The sequence below is a fragment of the Nannobrachium achirus genome (assembly GCF_963921795.1).
Source record: "Nannobrachium achirus genome assembly, chromosome: 17".
NCBI classification, from domain to species: Eukaryota; Metazoa; Chordata; class Actinopteri; order Myctophiformes; family Myctophidae; genus Nannobrachium; species Nannobrachium achirus.
Genome location: NC_137824.1, coordinates 23550920 through 23568008, shown reverse-complemented (window position 1 = coordinate 23568008; position 17089 = coordinate 23550920). Strand labels below are relative to the sequence as shown.

The 17089-nt window shown below is 42.7% G+C and overlaps 1 protein-coding gene across 5 annotated transcripts in view; it reads left to right on the top strand.

The window, feature by feature from the left end:
• trpc7b (transient receptor potential cation channel, subfamily C, member 7b) overlaps window positions 1-17089 on the top strand; it is a gene marked incomplete at both ends in the record, with an annotated part of 70921 nt that overhangs the window by 3047 nt on the left and 50785 nt on the right. For all 5 annotated transcript variants that reach the window (XM_080745692.1, XM_080745689.1, XM_080745691.1 and 2 more), the window contains one exon: window positions 10232-10414. In XM_080745692.1, the coding sequence (XP_080601818.1) occupies window positions 10232-10414 (183 nt within the window). The remainder of the gene's footprint in view (window positions 1-10231; window positions 10415-17089) is intronic.

The window sequence follows — 17089 nt, the reverse complement described above, 5'->3', positions numbered from 1 at the left end:
AAAAAAAAATGCACCCCCCAGGTGCATTTTTTCAGTTTGCAGCCCCCACCCTTTGGAACTCACTCCCACCTCACATAAAAGTGCCCCGCCTCCACCCTTGCCATGTTCAAAGCCTCCCTCAAAACCCACCTCTTTAAACTCGCATTCCACACCTAATTCTACTCTCCCTTTCTGCTCGTTTAATCTTAGCTTTGTTCCCTGCTATTTTCTTTGAGCTTTTTAGCCTTTTAACATTTCTCTCTTAAAAAATAAAGTTGTTTGTTTCCTTTTTTGATTTGTTTTGTAAAGCGACTTTGGGTACCTTGAAAAGCGCTGTAAAGCTCCATACAGACCGGCGAATTAGCGAAGCGTCGCAAATAAGCAAACCAAAAAGGTGAAGTATTCGCGATTCGCCTTTTTCCATACACACCAAAAAGCTACGCGAATATGCGTATAATATTCGCATAATTCGCCTACAAACAAGGGGGTGATATCTGCCTGTGGCGCCACAGGAGAAAGGAGAAGAAAGGAGAGAGAGAGGAGAACGGACTGGAGACGGGGAAACAAATAAAACAATGGAAATTACATCCTCAAGTGATGATGACCTGGCCGTGATTGTTAGCCTATTAAATAATAAAAAGAAAGAATAGAAGTCTTCACCGGCGCACACAACCCATCACATCACAGAAGAAACGACAACCCACGTTCACCGTTCCCCCTCTGCTCAGCAGCAGCAGTGGTGTAAAGTAACTGAAAGTACATTTACTTGAGTAGCCTGTACTTGAGTCTAATTTCCAGTACTTTCCTTCTACTCCACTGCACAGTCTCTACTACATTTCGGATTCTATTGTGTTTAATACCCAGTGATTTATTTTAAAACATTAGTCTTTTTGCAGATATAAATTAGCCTAAAACATACTTAAACCATGCTTTTACCAGTAAGACATTCGAGTACTTTTTCCAAGCAGCCACAGCGTGGCTCCGTGTCTCTCCAAGATAGGATTTAAATAGGATAGAGTGAGCTTACTTTGATACAGAGAGAGAGAGGAGTTCACCAGCGAATGTTCGCTAAATTCGAAAAAAAAGGGTGAATAAAAAACAGACACCTTTTCGCTGTTTCGAAATTCGCGTTTTGGGGTGGATGCTTCCATTGACTTTATAAGGTTTTTAAAAAAAAAGCTAATTAAACGCTAATTCGCTATTCGCTAATTCGCCCTCGGTGTGTACGGACCTTAAGTGTGATGTATTATTATTATTAGTTGTATCAGAACCCTGTTTGATAGTCATTGTCATAGCTCACGGGACCATTTGCTCCTAATTTCCTTAAAATAAATCACTGCAACAAACAGTGACAAGCATGTATATCCCTCCATGACCATGAGTACAGTATAAGTGCAATTGCATGTAGCTCTGTGTTGTTCAGAGGTTCCCAAACTTTTTAGCTCAAGACCCAAAAAGAGGAATCAGACGTTTGCCCGGGACCCAAACAAGTGAAAACAGCAGATCTACAAGCTCACAATGTGGCGCGAATAAACCTTTATAAAAAAAAATAAGGGATATTCAATCGCAACCCTCGATGATGGATCCACAACCCACTGTTTGGGAAACAGTGGCTTAGAGCCCCCTATATGTGTGATTTAAACACACACACACACACACACACACACACACACACACACACACACACACACACACACACACACACACACACGCACACACACGCATATTCATATTCATATGTTGGCACTGCTGAGAGCTGTGAAATTGACTGGTGAGGAGCAGCTGTGTTTATTGACGGGTGAAGGACTTGGGGTTGATGGATGTGTTCCCACAGCTTTCTCCTTGTGTATCTCTACTCCTCATCTGTTCCTGTGTCCACCCTACACATACAAAGTATTCATGTGGATAGTGGATATAGCCTGTTCCTTGTTCCTGGAGTCTCTATGTTCCTTAAAGTATTACCGCAACAAAACATGGGAACATATTATGTACATATGATGTGGGAGTGTACAGGACAGGAGTACATGCTTTTTGGCCCAAGGTTGCATTATTTCTGTCTGACATAATTGATATGTAATTGCGACCGTCAGGGAGCAGTTTACTATGAAAACCTCCACCGGCCGTCCGTCCGTCCGTCCGTCCGTCACACGTCACACGTCACACCTTTGTTTGTGTACGGTGTGATGTCATATATCTTCAGTATGACATCACACCACATGTGTACACAAACCTTTGTGTACGTTGCTGTGGCAACAGTCTGTTGTTGCTGGTCTGTTAGTGTACGTTAGCAACCACCTTAGCAACCATGGTTTTACCCTAGCAACCAACTGTTTACCCTAGCAACCAACTGTTTACCATAGCAACCATGTTTTTTTACCCTAGCAACCAACTGGGCATAAAAGGGATTCTGTTAGGGATCTCCATATATGGGCATAAAAGGGATTCTGTTAGGGATCTCCATATATGGGCATAAAAGGGATTCTGTTAGGGATCTTCATATATGGGCATAAAAGGGATTCTGTTAGGGATCTCCATATATGGGCATAAAAGGGATTCTGTTAGCTGTTAGTGATCTCCATATATGGGCCATATATGGGCATAAAAGGGATGCTGTTAGGGATCTCCATATATGGGCATAAAAGGGATTCTGTTAGGTATCTCCATATATGGGCATGAAAGGGATTATGTTAGGGATCTCCATATATGGGCATAAAAGGGATTGTGAGAGGTGGAGGTTGTGATATTTGTGGAGATAAGCGACCAACGGTCGCTTATCTCCCGATTAGGGAGTCTTACTGGTATAATTGCGACCGTAAGGTCGCAGTTTAGTATGAAAACCTCCACCGGCCGTCCGGCCGTCCGTCCGTCCGTCCGTCACACACGTCACACCTTTGCCCTGCTCAATGTATACGTGTAACGCCTGATACTGAGGTGATGTGTCACTGTGACATCACAGATACTGAGGTGATGTGTCACTGTGACATCACAGGTGAGATCGCAGTGATGTCAGATACTCAGAGCAGGGATCTCCATATTTAGGCATAAACAGGTGACATCACAGTGATGTCAGATACTCAGAGCAGGTATCTCCATATATGGGCATAAAATGGATTCTGTTAGGGATCTCCATACTGTATTTGGGCATAAAAGGGATTAGTGATGTCAGATACTCAGAGCAGGGATCTCCATATATGGGCATAAAAGGGATTAGTGATGTCAGATACTCAGAGCAGGGATCTCCATATATGGGCATAAAAGGGATTCAGATGGAGATTCAACTTCAATGAGTAACAATGGCAAACTGTCAACTGCCCGTATGTCTTGATAATTGGTAATACAAACTTTTGGCCTATTTGTGGCTTATCATCACATCCAACCATCTTAAGATACTCAGCTAGTGGGGAATGCTCTCTTCCCTGGTGAGAATTGCCCCTTTATATAGGGCTTGTTTGTGTATTGTATGACATCACGCCACATCATCAGCTGTGGACTCTGTGATGTCATCGTATCTCCATATATGGCCATCTCCGTATATGGAGATATAAGTCGTCCATGCCCAGGTATGGGCTGGTGAGGTCAGACTTTGTGTGATGGGTAGGTTATCTCCATATATGGAGATTCAACATTCCAGGTGTAACTATGGCTGCCCGTATGACGTGAGAGGTGGAGGCTGTGATATTTGTGGAGATAAGCGACCAACGGTCGCTTATCTCCCGATTAGGGAGTCTTACTGGTTGCGACCGTCAGGGAGCAGTTTACTATGAAAACCTCCACCGGCCGTCCGTCCGTCCGTCCGTCCGTCCGTCACACGTCACACCTTTGCCCTGCTCATATCTCCGCATCAGTATGACATCACACCACATGTGTACACAAACCTTTGTGTACGTTGCTGTGGCAACAGTCTGTTGTTGCTGGTCTGTTAGTGTACGTTAGCAACCACCTTAGCAACCATGGTTTTACCCTAGCAACCAACTGTTTACCCTAGCAACCAACTGTTTACCATAGCAACCATGTTTTTTTACCCTAGCAACCAACTGTTTACCATAGCAACCAGATACGCAGAGCAGGGATCTCCATATATGGGCATAAACAGGTGACATCACACTGATGTCAGATACTCAGAGCAGGGATTTCTCCATAATATATGGGCATAAAAGGGATTCTGTTAGGGATCTCCATATATGGGCATAAAAGGGATTCTGTTAGGGATCTCCATATATGGGCATAAAAGGGATTCTGTTAGGGATCTCCATATATGGGCATAAAAGGGATTCTGTTAGGGATCTCCATATATGGGCATAAAAGGGATTCTGTTAGCTGTTAGTGATCTCCATATATGGGCATAAAAGGGATGCTGTTAGGGATCTCCATATATGGGCATAAAAGGGATTCTGTTAGGGATCTCCATATATGGGCATGAAAGGGATTCTGTTAGGGATCTCCATATATGGGCATACAAGGGATTGTATCCCAGATGATGCCCTGTTAGGAGATCCACACTAACAGAATCCATATATGGTCCTACCGACAGCTGCTATAAGCCAACCCTGGCGATAAGGTCTGAGTCGAAGAAATGCTTCTTTCCTGGCAAGAATTGCCCCTTTATACTGTAGGGCTCGTTTGTGTATTGTATGACATCACGCCACATCATCGGCTGAGGACTGTGTGATGTCATCATATCTCCATATATGGAGACATAAGTTGCTCATGCCCAAATATGGGCTGGTGAGGTCAGACTTAGTGTGATGCGTAGGTTATCTCCATATATGGAGATTCAACTTCAATGAGTAACCATGACAAACTGTCAACTGCCCGTATGTCTTGATAATTGGTAAAACAAACTTTTGGCCTATTTGTGGAGATAAGCGACCAACGGTCGCTTATCTCCCGATTAGGGAGTCTTACTGGTAAATATACTGTGTTTGCTACACATTCTTTTATTAAATGACGATTCATCTCTAAGCTTAACACTTAAGAAGAGAGTGTTATTGGCTGGTTTAATGGCAGCAAAGAAAATTCTAGCAAAAAAGATTTTGCCCTAACTTTTTGCCCTAATTCATCGCTGGAAGTTGTCCTTCTATGAAGTCTTGAATTTGGAGGCATCCAGTACTGCAGCACAGGGACATAAGACAGAATCCACCCAAACATTACTTACTGCGGCCCAGAAGGTTAAATCTCTACTCCACTATTTTGAACACATGTACTTTGGTATGAGAGAATGAAAGGGGACTGTCCATTGGACCAGTGCATGGCTGGTATCCTGGGTCAAACATCTGTCAGTGGCATTGTCACCACAGAGAAGTTAACTGAGTAATCAGCCCATCCTTTAGTTGCACCAGCAGGGTAAAGCTTAAGGTGCATTACATTTTTTTTTCTGCAAAAGTGCAAAAAGAGTATTGGACTCAGGAACACAGACTTTGTTATAAATGTCCTGAATAATCCCTTTTCGCAACTTTTTAGCCGAAACACCCCACCCCCACCCAGCGTAGTTTTTATGTGTACACCCTTCATACATAATGTATGACCCCTGGTCCCCTCCTTTATACTCTCTCCATTTTCACTCTCACTCCATTTTCCATTTTACTATACCTGCCTGCCCCCTCCCCCCTCCTCAGACACATGCCATACTGTATGCTTGCCCTATGGGGACTTGTGACTTTACACTTAACACTCCTGTGCTGTTGTGACATATATGTCATCGATTGAGAAAATGGTCTTGTATTTACCCTTATAGCCCCAGCTGCTGTCTGCCCGCACACGCAAAAGAGCCATGTGATTATAATTGATGGCTCATGCTCATCCGCCTCCTAGACAAGCAAACAAATGGCTATGTTTTATGCCACATCCCCCATTATGGATGCAAAGATGCATTCCCATTGGTCAATGCCAAATAATCCATCATTTTAACGGTGGAATGGCAGTGTGTCATTTGATCAACTTGCTGTCTACTCTTCGAGGCTTTCCCCTTTTATTTTTTTCAACTGTTTTTATTAAGCTGTTTTCCTATTTTTCAGTCCATGGTCTAGCTTTTCTTTTCTTTTCTTTTCTTTTCTTTTCTTTTCTTTTCTTTTTCTGATGAGTGCCTTGGCATTCGTCAGTTTATGCATCGGATTGCCTGAAGGGAAAGTTTAGTGGCTTGCATGCCTGATTGTGAGAACTACACAGTATAACATAATTGAGAGACTGGTGTTGCAAAAGACAATGGAAAATACATTAACTGAAAAAGCAGCAAGCAGAAGAAAAACATCAAAGAACGAAAGGGAGAAAAGGGGCGCAAAGGTGATAGGCTAATTTGTAGTCACGTGGGCTTCTCAGGGAGAATTATGTAGATCAAGAGGCCGGGCAAAAGTTTCCGCAAAAGGCGAAACTTTTTTTTCTCATGGCGCTGTAATGGACTAATGGTATGTTTGAACACAGCATAGCTATGAATGGATAATGAACTAGTGTCCCTGCGGACTCTCAACCCAACCAAAAGGCAATCTGATGGCTTGCCATCTCATTTTTTTAAAAGCTTTGAGGAGCAGAATGTGGTAGAGCAGAGGAAGAGGAGTGACGTGGGAAGGCACAGTGGGGAGAGGAAGGGTGGGGTTGGTAAGAGGTGGAAATGGAAAAGGATTAGAAGTGGAATGGAAGAGAGCTAGATTAATGTGAAATCTGCTGAGGAGACTATGTAAATTGTGTGACATTGAGAGAGAGAGGGGGAGGGGAAGGCTGATGTGAAAAATCAAAGGCCTGTTATAGCATCACTATGAGGGCGATTTGAAAATATAGGGTGGCATTTCATCCTTGGCCTAATGGGAATGTGCGTGCAAAGTTTCACTGCAATAAGATGTTGCGTTCATGATTGATTTTGAAATTAATTAATAATTGGCCCAGAGATTCTGCTCTGCCATCCAGGGAATGTGTACAGTTCCACGCCAATCTGTCCAATGGCGCAGGAGAGCTGTCCACAGACGGACGAACACACACAAGGACACATGGACTGACAAATACATAGTATCAGCCAGGTGGAGACAATAATCAGTTCCTTCTAATTTGTTGATACGCTTGTCCTTGTTATAAATCTACTATGTTAATCTTCCACAGATCATCATGGAATCCAATTTCAGTCTGGGTTAAATTGGTGTGCATTATGTAAATGAAACTCATTTCTACCGATAATTATCCTAACACATTATTACACTGTCAGCTTGTGGTTGTTCATTTGCTAGAGGCACATCCTTGAGGATAGAGTGAAATATTGTATATGAGAATGAGATCACACTGTTGTTGTACTGGGAAGTGTGCACACATAACATCTGCAGTTTTCTTCTTACATTTAAACCAGGAATAAATCAAATAGATCCCACCTGTCAAAAGTGTTCAAATGAACCAATCCAAGCGGAACAGCAGATATGCCCATGACATTTATATAAATTGGACATGCTGAATTTTCCCTGATAGAATTCAGATAATCCAGATAACAGCAGACATATGCAGTAGGCCAACCAAGCTCCTCTCAAAAATGGGGAAATCTATATGAATTGTGTTACGAGGTATTCATGAAGAGAAAAAACAAACAAACAAACAAACATATAGTATTCAATTAATGTTCCCTTTACCTTTATACCGGTGTTAATTCTTTCTTGTGAAGTCCCTCAAGGCTTTTGTACGGTTTTATTCAGGCAATCACAAATTGGAAAAATCTGTTCAGTTTCTTTATTGCGACCGTAGGTTGCAGTTTATTGTCAGAACTGGCACAGCTTGTCCGTATGTATATATGTGTAACGCCTGACACTGTGGTTCCCCTGACACATCACTGTGACATTAGCTTGATTTCAGACTCAGTGCTGGAGCTTGAGTCTGACATTGTCCCATTGACAAGAGATTTCAAAGGGGAGGGGATTGGTGGGAGGGGTTGTGTTTGACTGACGGCTGCGTGCGAGTCCGCACAGCACTGTTCAGAGTGATTGTGTACATACTGTACTGTTAAACAAACTTTTAAAAGTACACAGACCTGCCTGTGCATGCTTGTTTGAGCAGTGCACCCGCACATAACGTGCGTACATGCGAGAATGAGTGCTCGCGTCGCGTCGCGTATTGATCAAACACCATTCACATCAGCCGTTTCAGATGGGGAACTATTAACATATCAAAATAACAGCTGAGTGTTAACTGGGCCGTTATACACGAATTAACATATCGTCGTTGTCGGGTGAAAACCTTGTATGTCCAAAACCGTTCGTTTTGCATTCATCATTTCAAAAATGATATAAACCAGTGAAAACAGCCGATCTACAAGCACACAACGCCTCGTACCGCGAGGCGTTGTGTGCTTGTAGATCTGCTGTTTTCACTACTTTTGCGTGACGGCCTTGTACGATGAAGCAAGGCTTTACTTTGCGAAAGAACGTACAAATTTGAAACTTGGAGATACGGGGTTTCCACCCGACAACGACGATATGAATCAGACTGGATGCGGTCTCTCCTCTCCTCATCCTCCTCCGAGCCCCGCAGTGCACTGGGTCTGGCTGGCTGTAGCAGCCGAGGCTTGTAAACGGCTAACGGCTACACTTCCTCAAACTGATTCAAGGCCCACCCCCACCTCCAAGGCTCCGACTCTCATTGGCCTGTAACTGCCTGAGACCAGAGAAACTTTAACGTCATATGACAACACCAGACCAAGAGAACCAGTCCGCTCATAGAGAGTGGGCGGGTCTATGGTCTGGAGCCAGGCAACAGTGACATGACAGGTGACATCACAGTGATGTCAGATACTCAGAGCAGGGATAACGCCTGACACTGTGGTTCCCCTGACACATCACTGTGACATCACAGGTGACATCACAGTGATGTCAGATACTCAGAGCAGGGATCTCCATATATGGGCATAAAAGGGATTGTATGTTGTGATGTCATGGGAACCACTCTATGCCCATATATGGAGATCCCTGATGTCATCAATTATAAGCCCATATCTATTATCTAACAGGACTTCATATCCATATATGGGGAACTGGTCTGACTGATATACATAACTGGCCAGACGGCCAAGACATGTCGCTTCGCCCTAAGGCGTATTAGTATATCCTGTAGAATAGGGCCATGAAAGTCATCAAGCACCCTCATTCCTCCACAACCATTATTGTGCTGAGGAAAATGGAACCGCCTATAGGGCAGGTTTGTGCTCAATTACATTTTTTGATTGGATGATGGCCAAAGAAAGTGTTCAAAAGTGTTCAGCATCCTTTCAGGCAATATCTCAATCTAATGAATAATTATTCATCTGAAATATGGAGGAATTTGCCTTGGGTCAGCAAAATCTAGAGTCCCAGTGAATTCCTCTCCTCTTCTATTCTCATTTTTTATCGTTATCGCTCTGTCATCTTCACTTACGCTGTCCATTTTTCACTCGTTCTCATTCTTGTGTCTGTCTTTATTTGGCCCATCTAATTTCCTCCTTCCAATTCAGTTTTATAACCAAACCTCATCTGTTTACAGATAAGTGAATGTGCCTTCCTTGCTGTTTCTACGCCTCTATCTCTCTCTGTTGCTTTCGTATATATATCGTATTCATTCTCTTGCCAGGCTTTGGCAAAAAATATATACAGTATATTGATCCAGTGTGTACTTTTCTCTCTTCCCTCCTAAATTCTCTCCTCTGCTTCTCACCATTATCTCTCACCCCTCTCGTTGCCCCTACCACATTCTACCTCTCCCTTTTTTACCTCCCAACTCCGCCATGGCCCTGCCCTCCACCATCAACATAAATGATGTTGATGTTGAAATTGTGGATAGTTTTAAGTGCTTTGCACATCTTCAACGACCTTAAATGGTCTCTCAACTGCACCTCAATTGTAAAAAAAGTAAAAACGGTCTTATCACCCTGCTACCTTCAGGCAGACGCTACCGTTGGGAGCAATGCCCTGACAGGAAGACGAAGCATAGGGTTCATACGAGTACCGCTTCCGGAATCTTTCCGTAAGCGGTACGATTTTTGAATAAGAAGCACTAATGCACTTTATCCTAGTGTTGTTTAAAGTTGTTGCATACTTTTTATTTACTTTTTTATACAACTGAACTGATATTGCTGATTGTACCCTTGTCTCATTCGGTAATGTCTTGTATGTGTTTGTTCTGTTTCCGTGTGGCTTGTGAACAGGAATTCCTATGCATTTTAATGCATTTTTTTATGTAAATGGCTAAATAAACTTGAAACCTTCTTTGCCTTCCCTTCCGTGAATGAATCCACCCTCTTTATCCCATCTTCCAGAATGACTACCGCAAGCTGTCCATGCAGTGTAAGGATTTTGTGGTGGGGGTGTTGGACCTGTGTCGGAATACAGAGGAGGTGGAGGCCATACTGAACGGTGACGTGGACCAGTGCCCCCCCAGCGCTTACAACCGCCCATGCTTGAGCCGTGTCAAACTGGCCATCAAGTATGAAGTCAAGAAGGTAAGGAAGGAAAGAAACAGACCCCCCCTGTCATGAAACATGAGTCGTTGTCCTTTACTCCCGGTACTCCTATCCGTTCAAATTCAAAGGAATACACCAGCCTTAAGGCCTCTCCATACTTCGACCGAAATGTTCGGTGCGTTTTGTTTTCCAACGTGCAAATTTCCGAACTCTCGTTCGGTCCAATGCTTTTCCGAAGTCCCGAGGGATATCATTTTATGGTAGAAAAGGACCTTTTGACCGAAAACGGCGGTTTCGGTCAAAGTATGGACAGGCCTTTAGGCTAATACTATCTAGGCCAGGGGTTACGGTTCTCCAGCACTAAACCACATTTTTAGCTGTTTATCTTTAGACATTAAATGTTATCGTTCCCTTGCCTCACAAGGACTCCTTTGCTAAGTGAGGTCCCTAATGGCATCACAACACTGAACACACTTAATTCATGTAGTGTGATAATGTACTGTACATTGAAATCCTAATGGGAAATGCTGTCATGGCTCAAATGACAAATAATAATATATAATAAGTGTAATAATTATAATTTTGCATGAGCAAAGGACAGAATTGTTTGCTGCTATATGAATGGTGTATTAATATTTATAGAATACAGAGCTGCTTTATTCACAAGTTGCACATGTTTACTTCTAATGTAATATTGATGGCTAAAGATTGGACTGGGAGGCCTCACCATCGTTAGATTGTCTTATTTATTTAACAAAAACGCTGAATACATTAATAATGCATTGAGATGAAAATGGTATTGATATTCTTATCTCTCTGGCTATGATGAAAATATGAAATGACATGTTGTCTCTCTCCTTCATCTCTCTTGTACCTACTTTCTTCTTTGCTGTGTCCTGTTTTCTGTGTCCATCTTGCATGTGATCACTAGTGCTTACATACTGTAGTTTCCTGTAGTATTGCATCTTACGGAGCCATATATTTTGCATCCCTAAGCTTTCAGCCAATGTGCAGAAAGATAGATTAAGTACGGATACATAGACATACTGTAGAATGGGCCTTAACAGGGATTTGTTTTAAATTGATAATTTTATTTAAACTAGCCCTTACCCGTTCGAAGATATGAGCTCCGAAATTATGTGCAGTTTGTGGGTTATGGGGTGTGCACTGTGCACACAGAACATGAGCGATGGAAAGTAACTTTAACGGGTGCTTGCATGATAAAATGTAGGTGCATCATTGTAAGAAATACCCATTTCTATAGAGATACTGTGTACCGATCTGCAGGTTTTTTGACAAAATCTGTGGGAGTACTGTCCAAAAATGTGTTTTGCACAAACCCGCCTCCTGGTGGCGGTGTAACAGGCCCACAGACACTCAGACAGACAGACAGACAGACAGACAGACAGACAGACAGACAGACAGTCAGACAGACAGACAGACAGACAGACAGGCACCAGAGCTGTATAACCTGTATAACTTCACCACTTTTCAACCTATCTTCATATAATTGGCCCTCACTAATGTTCATGATAAAATAGCAAAAAAGAATTCTACTCGGTCTGATGGGGAATCCATGCTAATAGGAACTGCAGGCTTTCTATTCCTAAAAAGTGACCATGCTATAATGGAAGCCATCGTTCTCGCGATAATTAAAAAACAACAACCCTACAACATAATCATCAGGTATTATGATTATACTTGGAGGAAGATTTTCTTTTTTCAAAAAAGTGTGCAGAAAGTGTTAAAATTATGTTTTTATGTGGCCACACCCACCTGTTCATTAAGTATGCCTGGATGGTTGTCAGGTGGGTGGTGACCCAGCCGAAGTTAGCCACACCCGGCACAGTGTTGTTGTGTGGTAATTTTTTTTTTTATTGTGATGTCATATCAGTGTATTTCATTTGGGCCTTTTGACTCAGCTTTCAGAAAGTAACCAAAAATACACAGGGAAGACATATTTGTATATTATAACCACACTATTAGAGTAATGTTAACTCCGTAGACACATACAAAACTATGGCAACATCTCTTTAAGAAAATGAGTGCCTGATGATGTCACTGGTAGACGGGTTTCTGAACTGCCCACAGCCCTCCTAAGAGACACAGACCGAGTAGAAAACAGCTGTGCTGTTTTATCGTGAATGTTAGTGAGGACCAATTATATGAAGTCCTTTAAGTTGTTAATGTGTTTGTTCGTGGAAGCGAGGAATCCTTCATTATGGAAAAGTGTGAATGAAGTAGTCTTGGCTTGTGTTTTTTTATTTCTCAGTGGACGAGAAATGCTAAATTGATTCGCTCTGAGACGTCAGAATCTGAATGAACAATTAAGCATTCATGCGTCAGTTCAACATCACAGAGGATTTGAAAGGATTTAACTCACTCTGTGTTTTAGCTCTAGCTTACAGTCAGTGGTCCCGCAATCGCCTTGTAAACAGCTGCCTGGCCTCTGTGTCAGAGGGATATTCCCATGCCACGCAGAGGTGTTCTTAAATGTCAACCGAAATCCCCACCTTTTTCCCATCACATACATGCACAGACACACACACGCGCAGAAGCAGACGCACACACACGCATGCATTTCATGCATGCAAGCACACGCGCACACACGCAGTTACAGTAGCATGCTTTCAAATCTGACCTTCTAGTTGTGATTGTTTCCTGAAACCCTTGTGCCTGTATGCTGGCACTGTCACTGTTTGACAGTGAAGCTGTATTTAAAGCTTGCTGAGCATGACTAACGACAATGCAGTTAATTACCATGGGAGTGTGTGTGTGTTTGTGGGGGGGGGGGGGTTTAGGCAGTGGATTTAGGTTGTTATGGAAACCAGATGGTGCATCGTTTTGATTGATCATACACAAACACACACGCACGCACACACACACTCAGGCACGCACGCACGCATGCACATACAATGTTGTGGATCTGGCAGGCATCACGTCATGGGTCGGTAAGCAATGCTGAGTGGAACCTAGATCGGTCACTGTAATTGTAAAGATCATGTGCAAGGAACCCGGAAGATGTTACAGCATGTGATTATGATTGTGTGTGTGTGTATAGTAGTATAGTACTGCATACTTTGCTGTGTTTGTGTATGGAAGGTGTAGACGAGTAGAACCAAAGGATGGGAGGGAGCAGCAGTTGGTGATGGTGGAGCGTGCTTGGTTGGATTGTGGTCACCAGTCACCACAGCAAAAACCTGAGTTTCATTTGACTCAGAATGTAAGAGTTGATTTGATCCATAAGGGTCCATCCTGGGGGTAAATGAATACTCAGGATTGTGCCATACAGTTATACCAAGATAAATGGTCCCTGAATGCCAGTTGATGACCTGCACTGATTGTCACTGGCCTCTGTGAGGGGGTGGAAACGGACAGATGGAAGGATGGAGAGACAGAGGCAGAAAAACAGACAGAGAGAGAAAGACAGAGAGAGAAGAAAAGTCATGTTCCAATGTGATAAGATCATAGCTTATAAGGAAAAAAGAAACGTCAACACCAACAAGCAACAACACACACACACACACACACACACACACACACACACACACACACACACACACACACACACACACGTGTACACACGTGTACACACGTGCACATACAAACACGTGCATACAAGCACACCAACACAATTTGATTCTCCCATTTTCGGAGACCCTATTGAACATTGATTGCTCTGCTCCCATTTTCACCTTCCCTGCAGCTGTGAGGAAAAAAATCCATGTACTTATTGCTTGTTCCTCGCCTCCATGTCACCCTCACAGCCACTGGGCTCCATTCATCAATGCCTCCCGCATGGCTTACTCATTTGCAAGACGCTGAAATGCCACCATAAAGCTTATTTAATGATGGAAACATGCATGCCAGATTGACTTGATGGTTCTATAAACTACAGTATGATATATAGCTGTAGATGTGTTCCGTCGCATATTTTTCTAAATTATCTGCATTCCAGCTCGTTACCTTGTTTTGCTCTCTAAATGATGCTTGGTGCTATGAATTTAAAAGTGAGCTGAATAATCAATGTGGATAATGTATGAACACAAAAATGGCATCAGCTATTATATGAAAATGGATGTTACTGTAGACGTTCAAGACATTCAGCTCACACATACAGTATAACTGTATTATACTGTAGGCTACATCAGAGAATTATGGCTGCCGTTTTTTTGAAGTTGACCAATTTCCATAAAAAGGGACTGTTAAGTGAATACCCCTCTAGCTATTCTGTTCTGATGGTTTGTTCACACTGTCCACCTTCAAAAATAGACAACACCTTTTGGTCATTTCACATTTTAATGTAAAAACTTTTTACATTAAAATGTGAAATGACCAAAGGGAACTGGTGTTTTTTGGAGCAGAGTAGAGCACAAAAGTTGAGAATTGTTTAACATAATTATATGAAGTGGATAACGTATTGGTGAAGCCTCCCTCGAGGCTTGTCTGGAAATGCTTCCTGAAAAAGCACTTTAGAGAGGGTCTTTTCTTCAAGTTAGGGCAGCGTGAATATAACCAAACAATGAAATCCCTGCCTGCACTGTGCCATTATTATTGCTGTTCTGTGCCGCACTGTGACAAGTGTTACCTTATTATTTACCAGAACACCAGGATGTGGAATGGATGCATGCTAGGCTCTGGCATGGCAGTGCTCTTTGGTTAAGTGTTATCGATGAGTAACAGACAAAACACCTTGGGAAGCTTGCTCCACACTAGTGTAGATAGATAATAATTAGATAAGATAATCATTTGGGTAGGAAAAGAATCCAAGGCACACTATCCAGGTTACAAATGTGGGCAATATACGAGGGCAAGACTCTTCCCCCAGATCATCCATCTCAATCAGATCTTCCATCTCAATTCAGGTGCTGTTTACACACCTCCCGATGCAGACACAAAGGCAGCCCAAAACCTTCTTTATAGCTCCAAACCATCCTGAGGGTTTTTTCTTGTTGCACATGTGAAAAACATTCCCCATTTTTAATCCGAAGGGGAGTTAATGCTGGATCATGCATATCAAAAGAGCATTCAAAGCTGTACCCGGCACCCATCTTGGCTCATCTGACCATATTGCTGAGATGTTAATATTTGCATAAAGACCTCTGCTCACCAGAACACAGCCCCCTACAAATAGGTGATTGTCTGGACAGAGGGAGCCATGGCAGCATTACAGGCCTGGGCAAAGAGAGTCCAGGACAATAGACACTGGCTGTGATGATTACATAGACTTACTTGACATAGTCATTTTTGGCAGGTTTGAGGCCCCTAACAACATGCCTGCCAGCAAAGAAAGCCACTCCATGCTGTGAAGACCATGTGCTAAGTCTTGACCCAGATAAGGTCCACCAGACCCACGGAAAGCTGCTTGTCCTGACAAGACACCAGGATGTGTGCTTAAAGGGTGTGCAGACCAACTGGCCCTTATATCTCTGCTGTCAGGCCGAAACCTCCTAACTCCAGACCAAAATGTTCATATTCGGGAAAATGAGCTCAAGTGGAGTTTTTTTTACTACTTTTCATTGGTTCAGTATTATTTTAACCAACACACAGACGTAAAGGGTGTTCAATAGCACAGATTTATGAAAAAAAGAGAGGGCCAATCGGGTGGAGTTAGCTGGTTTGGCAAAAAGTGTGGAGTTAGGAGGTTTTGTCCCAAGCACTTTTATCTACTTTCCATTGGTTCAATATTATTTTAACCAACACTCAGCTTTAAAGGGTGTTCAATAGCCCTGATTTATGCCAAAAAATTTAAAACCGCAAAAATGGAGTTAAGTTAAGAGGTTTTGGCCAGACAGTGACGATATGTAACATCTCTCTGAGTCAAGCCGTTTTGCCATGCTTTAAAACCTCAACCGTTGAATGAAGAACCTGTCAGTTTATTTGTGATTGGTGATGTAAGCCATTTACCATGAGAGGGATTGGGTTGTTGGCTGATTTACCACGGTTTCAGTCAACCCTTCGCCTCGTGCCACAACCCTGAAACAGTGGTAAATCAGCCAACAACCCACGACCCTCGAATGGTAAATTGCTTTTCTACCACTTCTACCATATAAATGAAAGAAAACACAGTTGTAACTTGCAAGGTTGGGCGGGGTCCATGAGCCAACTCAAGATTGTTGACTGATTTACCACTGTTTTAAGCCAATCAGAATCCAGTATCTGAACATGTGACCTACAAAACTGACAACAGTGGGCGGGGTCCATGAGCCAACTCAAGATTGTTGACTGATTTACCACTGTTTTAAGCCAATCAGAATCCAGTATCTGAACATGTGACCACAAAAAGTGGTAGAAGTCAATCTTAAAACTGATTGAGTCTACAAAACTGATGTCTAGACAACTTCGTGGATTCATTAGATTTTCCCGAGACAGTTCCACACAGAACATCATAGTAGGCTACTACTGCGGCTCTGCTGTTTCTCCGACTGTGTGCAGTCACGCGTGAGAGAGAAAGCGATAGAGAGAGAGATGCGCATACAGATTGAGAGAGAGAGAGAGAGAGAAAGAGAGAGAGAGAGAGAGAGAGAGAAGTAGCAGCTACAGAGAGGCGCAGATGATTTGAAATGTGTCTGATTTGCTGACAGTGATATGTGCTCGGTCAGGATGAGGTAATTTTATTTTTCGGTCATGCCCAAAGAAATTGATAAATCCGGCAATTACCGGTCTGACGCAACCTCTGCTGTATAATTATGTTTGTACGCGATCCTGATATGC